General features: G+C 45.0%; 1 protein-coding gene across 1 annotated transcript in view; it reads left to right on the top strand.

The window, feature by feature from the left end:
* LOC119376535 (intermembrane lipid transfer protein Vps13) overlaps positions 1-7,263 on the top strand; it is a gene marked incomplete at its 3' end in the record, with an annotated part of 30,613 nt that continues 23,350 nt past the window's right edge. Inside the window, exons 1-4 of the mRNA XM_037646329.1 lie at positions 1-109; positions 1,991-2,150; positions 2,891-3,025; positions 6,960-7,041. Coding sequence (XP_037502257.1) covers positions 27-109; positions 1,991-2,150; positions 2,891-3,025; positions 6,960-7,041 — 460 coding nt within the window. The remainder of the gene's footprint in view (positions 110-1,990; positions 2,151-2,890; positions 3,026-6,959; positions 7,042-7,263) is intronic.

Here is a 7,263-nt window from a genome sequence, read left to right as displayed (position 1 = left end):
GTGCATTGGAGCGGAATATCTACGACATGGTGCTGAACTTTCAAGCTGTTGGCATCTCTCTGGTTTCTTCACACCCCAGGAGGGAGATTGTCTACATCTCCGTCATAGGGTTCGTGTTTGTCCGCTTACTGTGATAAAACATGTTCTGATATCTTGCGTGGCAGGCACCACACTCAGTACAGATAATTGGACAATTTTAGTACAGCATTTAAACTTTCTTATGCCATGTTCTGCCCCGTGCTTTTGTTCCCCTTAAGTTGTCATTGCCATTGTTGTTGTCTTGTTTTTGCTTGCCTTGAAGTGGTTGGAAAGACCCGTATACCATATATATATTCATATAAGCGCCACACTTGCTTTTTGCGATATAGACTAGGTATGGCCCTTGCATATAATTAGGCCATTTTGCCCATTTCTTCAGACTACGAGTATGAAATGTGCACTAATCCGCTGTATTATTCCGTCATCATATGCCAGCACAAAAGCGAATGCTGCCCTTCTCATAAAGAATCTAACGGAAAGCTTCGAAGGGCTCATTAAGTGAAAAAGCCAACGTCTGTCCCCGCAGTACGCCCCCTATGTTCCCGTTATCTGCAATGCTACGTAATGGGCACGCTTCCAGAAACCTTGGCCGGGAGAGGGCATCGCCACGTCATCCTCGCTCTCGATCTCGCAAGCCTGTGTTATTCTCACAAGCTCTCACTTGCATTCCAACTTTACCTCGGTGATTGCTATAAAAAAATTAATGTGCAAAAAACGGAATAAATTTGAAAGCAGAAATGCTGGCAGTGGTGAGTCTCGAACCTACGACCCAGCGCTCAGAGACAGAGTGTCTTACCCACTGGGCTGAACCAGCACCTCCAAGATAGCAGGCCTGTGCACCCTGTTTTATGACATCATGCTACTTGGGACTGAAATTTCTACATCCGCGCTTTTGGCATGGCAAGCTTAGCAATGAAAATTTCAGTCCAAGTGGCATGATGTGGTATGGCAGAGTGAACAGGCCTGCTATGTATGTAGGAGGCATTGCGTGCAGTGTGTGTCTCTCTCTTTCTTGCTCCCACTGGGCTTAGCTGCTGCACATACACTCAAACCTCATTATAACAAAGTCGCATCTGCCACGAAAATAACGTCGTTATATCCGAAAATTCGTTATAAACGTTTATTTGTAACACTAGCTATTACAAGACTATTCTTCATTTACTTCGTTATAACCGATAATTCGTTATATCTGTGTTCGTTATAATGAGGTTTGAGTGTACGTTCTGGGCCTTCATGGGCGCTGCAGATTCCTCAGTCTCTCATTGCACAGGACCTCAATGTCATGCAGCTCTGGCACCGTAGGCTTCTGCTGCTTGCTGGCTCGGACGCTCATTTGAACACTAATGCTTTCGCTGTCACAGCTCATCAGAAGGACATAGGTGTCCTTGGATTTTTGACTCATTGTGTCGCATAATTGAGTACTCGTATTTGCTATTGCTGCCACTTGTTGCTTATATTCAGTTCACCAGCATATTCGTCGGTTAAATCATCTTCCGTGCTTCCCGTGGTGTTAGAGATCCCTGTTACATTAACGCTCTTTACGATTACAGTAGACTTTCATTAAACGGAACCTGAAGGGCTGGGATAAAATGCTCTGTTTAACAGGTGTGCCATTGACTGAGAGGTGAACAGAGGTGCAGAATTCAAGTACGAAACCAATCATATTAGAGGTAGTTCTTCCAATTAAGCAGCAATTCCGTTTAGAGATATTCATTTACTGAGAGTCTGGTATATGTGCAAGTCATTGGTTTGGAGCACGTGTTGTTACTTGGAATACATTGGTTGGAATTTGTGTTTCTCTATTTTCTTTCTCGGTTTGATTTATTTTTCGTAGTTTTAGGCTGCCAAGTTTGATGTGTGGCTCTTACAATGGTGTGGCCCTCACACAAGTCTTTACGGTATTGAATACAACAGATGTTGCAGCCTGCCTGTTCTTCTCATTGAAATGCAGTTCCGGTGTGAAGTGGGAGTCCAAGAAGGAGACCAAGACCTATTACAAGGCTGTAAACGCCAAGGAGTCGAACCAGTTGGAGTTGCAGTACCAGCGATACAACAATCTGCGCCGGCTAGACAGGGACCCTGCCTCGGTGCTCATGGTCAATGGCTACGAAGTGAGGAGCATTAGGCGGCCGCATCACTTGCATTCCAAACTCTGGCAATGTTTCTTTTCGCAATGGCATAGTATAACTCGTTGTTGGGCTAGTTGGTGCATTGCATAAAGGAAATACTATATACAGCCAAAAATGGACAAACGCAGGAAACGGTGAAGAAGAAGGGAAAGTGCCTAGACTACCAACTCTTTAATCACCAAAGCAAAGCTGAAATATATACACTCACGCAGTCACATGGTCATATCACAATCGCCTTCTCATCACCCAACTAAACAAAAAGGCATAATACAAAAACTGACGTGCAATTATTGGGTGTCATCTTCGCATTCTTATCTGCTCCTCGAGATTATAAAAAAAGATTGCAGGAAATCTTGTTCCATTCTGCGCAACGCCACGGAGCTATCATTACAACCCGCTTCGCCCTTCTTTGCAATGTGAAAGGCCTCAAGCATTTCACGTGCCATTTTGTCATGACTTCTGCCCAAAATCCTGATTTTGGGCATAATTAAACCGCTCCAGCTTGGTTATCAGTTCTTTTTTTTTTAGTGAGAAATGGACAAACCTGCACATGATCTAGTGATTTGAATTCTATGAAGTTAATAGAAACATAATACCATATAGTTAGTAGCCTGGGTTCACTAGTTCGTTTTCTTAGCTTTTCTTAAAGCAGTTGGAACCTTTTATGCGCTAAAAGCGTTCTGCTAGAAAATGGGTGTTTTTGTTTGGACATACGTTCTCAGGTGAACTTCAAAGAGATGAAGATTCTTTCAAACCCCAAGAAAGACTTGCGGCGCCTTGCCAGGCCGGGCATTTGGGCTACATACAAGAAGTCGCTGCACCAGACTATGATTCACGCCAAGCTCCACATACTTCAGGTGACCACCTTAGAAAAAAAACCTCACTGTTGTTGAAGTTTGCCAGATGTTAGTGTCATTATATGTGCCTGTTACATTGCCACTTTCAACTGCTGTTGCGGCGAGCAGCGGTAGAACTCAATCACAGCTATATTTTACCGAAGGCACAACTGCCACGTAACACTTCTCTTCTGTACAAGACAAAGATGGATGCTTGAAGTGACGAAAAATTCAACAAAGAATGTCGTAGGAGCCTAGCCTAATGCTAGCTAACCTGACCTAACCTAACATAGCCTAACTTAACCTTGCCTAACCTAGCCTCCGGCAACATTCCCTGCTCAAGAATTTTTCATCGCTTCTCTTCTGGTACAACTGCCATCGGCACATGAACAGCAGTTTGCTCAACTGAGACTGGCAGACCCTGTCAAGGCACCTCCACTGATATGATAGCTGTATCCGTATGTGCAGCATGCCCCTTTGTCATAGATAATGAGCACTTTAACAATGAAAATCAAAGTGACGTGTGGACCCAACCGATGACCGAAACACTTCTCGGAATCTGGGAAGGTTGCTTACTGAAACTGCAGACGATAAAAAGGAGTGTAGACTCTTTAAAACATGCAGAGGAACATAAAAATTAGTGTAGACCCTTTAAAACATGCATAGGAAAACAATAATCAGAGGTTACGCTTCACATAGTCTTGGTTGTTGAACTGGCTCTTAGATTTGAAAAACTATAAACACTGTAGTACAGCTGAATAGAAACAACTTTAGCCACAGAAATACTTACTTTAATGTATTTATTGTCAGAAAATGCTATAGAAAGCCTTTTTTTGGTCGTTTAGAGATGTTTCCAAGGCACTGTCATGTGTTGTGGTTTTAGAGGCCCTCCCGACTGCGCTGGCTCCCTCGCGTCCAGGCAGGCGGTCGAAAACCTCGTCCTCGAAAGGCGCTGCTGTTGGAGGAACCGTACATGAAGCCGATGAAGAGTACCAGAGATTTATTTACAACTGTACAGATTCAACGTTGGTTCCCGATCTCTCTCTCATGCCTTCGATGGCACCTTTTACACACCCCGCAGTCCCCAGATGTTAGAACTAGGGAAATGGGGGACAAAGTTTCCTGCCAATCAGGCCACGATCTTCGCTGGTCACCTCGCGGGCACCGCCCCCACCACGCGCGCACACACACGCACGGTTAATGTTCTTCTGTTCGCGGAAAACAGGCCTCCAGCAGGCGGGATGCGGCGAGTCCATCGTCTCGCTGCTCGCTGACCACCCGCGGTGTCGAACGGCGGCCACAGGCCAGGCTTCCCCCTCGCCCCAGAGCATGGGTCTCGGTAGCTGGCGCGGACCCGAGCACAGACGTCTTGTCACCGGGAGATACATGGCGCTGCAGCGCACTTCCCCGTATTCTGGGAAACTCAGCGTCGCGGCTCTTCCTGGGACACGAAGGCGCGAGGTGTCGCATTTCGACTCCGGCGATAATGGTGTGACAGCGAGCCGAGCTGAACCCCTCGTGCGAAGCTGCAGAGCGCGTCCTCTCGCTTTTCTTCTCGGTGCAAAGCGGGGCTGCCTCCTTTACTCTGTCCCGGCGCCCCGCAGCGAAGGGGAGAAGGGGGCGATCATAACACATGTTACCATGTGCCATAACTTTACCGAGCATGTAAAGTGCTGCGTAACTTTGAGTAAATTGTTGTTCTGTTAACCTGCATGTTTCAGTGTTAAAGGGGTCATTAACCACCCCTCAGGCTTGGTGAGAGAAAACACATCCTGCATATAGCAGACACTGCTATGAACACTTCAGCCAGATCTTGCAGTCGTGCGTGGCAAGGAGAGTTTAGAAGCGGAGTGCGAAGTTGCCATGTTCTGAGGTGCCCCACTTTTCATACAGAGGCCTGTTTTCACTGGCTTCCATGGGCGGGGCACCTGCTGTAGACGAAGAACGGATAGCGCGCTATTGGCCAATAGCCAACATAAATCGAGAGCGGCGTTCAGATCAGATGTCCTTCTTGCCGCGGGGTACCGCCATGCACCGGCGCCGTGCTCCATAGTCTGCTAACATTATACAGTCAGGCACACTTGTGCACAGTAATGGCAACAGGAGAGAACAGTTGCATTTAGTCACACGCGCTCAAGGTCATGACATGCGTTGACGTAACTTCTTTCCCCTGTGCTGTCCCTCCCTGCGTAGCTTCCAGCATTCTCGTCGGGATGAGAGAAGAGAGAAAGCGCTTAAAGGGCGCGACAAGCCCATGTAACTCTGCTCGTTCCTGATGGATTCTAGGAATTTTTGTGGCAATTATTTCGTAAGGAAATAAACTCCAATACTGAGGTCATTCAATGATTACTTGGAAAAGCGCTTCAGGACCCCCTTTAACTACCACTCAACAGCAGTTGAAAGTGCCTGTGTAACACAGGTGTTACACTTGCAGGGTCCTTTCAATATTATGGTCATGTACCAAAAAAGTATCATATATGTTTCAAGTTAAAAATTTGAGTTTTTTTTTTCTTTATGGGAATGTTGTGATGCGAATAATATAAGCATTGCTTTTTTTGTGTGGAGTCAATGTTCATTAATTACGTAAAGTTAAAATTGATGCTGACTTCAGCTGTTGTTATTTATTGTGGCTGTTCAGCACAGCTGCTGAAGACTAACGTGGTAACTCGAGCATGTTTTACAAGTAGAGGACAGGGTATTTAAAAAAATCCTGAAAAAAAGTGAACCAATTACGGTTAGAGCTGTGCGAATAGCAAAATTTTGGGTGCGAAGCGAATTCGAATAATAAAGATTGAGTGCGAATCGAATCGAATAATTTCGAATAATTTTCGAATATTTCTCAAACATTTTTCGAATAATTCGAAGTGAAATTACAGAAAAAGTTGCAGAGAATCCCTAAGTATATTCTTCTGAGATCGCAACATGAAAGTGTTTCTTATCGCTAGGTTGATGAAGCACTGATGGGGTCATATTTCATAGTTGTCTTTCTTACCAAGAGTGAGGCAACGTAAAGGCCGAATTGTATTTATGTACATGATTTGGAGCAACCAAAGTGTTACCGACAACACTTTACACGTGATAGGCAGAGATGCCATTTCCTCAGCCTCTCCTCCTCTTTCAACTGCTGTGGAAGGCCAACTGATGTGGCGGACAAGGGTGTGCTCCCTTCAAGTCCGGAGTTCCAAATCTGCCTCGTAGACGTCGATATATAAGAACATCTGAAATTTTGGATGCTAAAAAGCTTCGGCGTCCGATTTTTCGGACTTCCTGCCCAAATTTCAGGTCCAAAAACAGCATTAATTGAGCCCCCAACTCTGCCACATCTTTCATCTCCATGTTGGAAGCAGCGTTTTCTTGAGTTAATACATTTACGACCGTAGCGGAGCTTGAAAGGCAGCTTTGCCGCAATAAGGGGGTGTGATGAGGTGAAGCATATTGAAAATCTAGGGACCACTTCCAATCAGACGTTGACTGTCTCTTGCCCAAGTTCGACCGTAACGGAGCTTGAAAGGCAGCTTTGCCGCAATACGGGGGTGTGATGAGGTGAAGCATATTGAAAATCTAGGGACCATTTCCAACCGGACTTTGTCTTTTGGCTAAGTTCGACCGTAACGGAGCTTGAAAGGCAGCTTTGCCGCGATACGAGAGTGTAATGAGGTGAAGCATATTGAAAATCTGAAGGGGTCACTTTCAACCGGACGTTGACTGCATTTGTCTTTGGGAAGTTCGAATAGTTCGAATAGTAAAATTTCAGTGCGAATCGAATCGAATAGCAAACACTATTCGAAAAATATTCGAAATTTCGAATATTCGCACACCCCTAATTACGGTACATTTGCTCTAGTTTATAAGATTTCAAGAAACTTGCACTTTTGAATGCAATGTTGCCTCAATCACATAAATATTTCAAATAATTTGGTAACACCTTTCTTTTTTTGTTTATTTTTTCACACAGGTTGATGACCAGATTGCAGATTGCACTTTCCCTGTGATATTGACCCCTGTCACGATGAGGAGGTCCCTGGGAGAGGGCATGAGTAAGCGCTGCTTCAAAGTGTTTCATCGTACCTGAAAAAAAATTTGATCACTTGTTCTTTGTCGAGCTGGTCTCAGTTGTTAACAAAAATTAACCAGTGTCATAGAAGGAGGATTGAAATGTTGCTTGTATGAGATCTCGGCCTAGCAGGTCCCCCTGCTAAGCGTTAGTGGTAGTTTAGTTAGGTGTAATGGTTTGTCCAGCAATTCGACAGCATTCTGTT

This window comes from Rhipicephalus sanguineus, unplaced genomic scaffold (assembly GCF_013339695.2).
Source record: "Rhipicephalus sanguineus isolate Rsan-2018 unplaced genomic scaffold, BIME_Rsan_1.4 Seq1298, whole genome shotgun sequence".
In the NCBI taxonomy this organism is placed as follows: domain Eukaryota; kingdom Metazoa; phylum Arthropoda; class Arachnida; order Ixodida; family Ixodidae; genus Rhipicephalus; species Rhipicephalus sanguineus.
The sequence above is the reverse complement of the archived record's forward strand: the minus strand, read 5'-3'. Positions and strand labels throughout refer to the sequence as shown.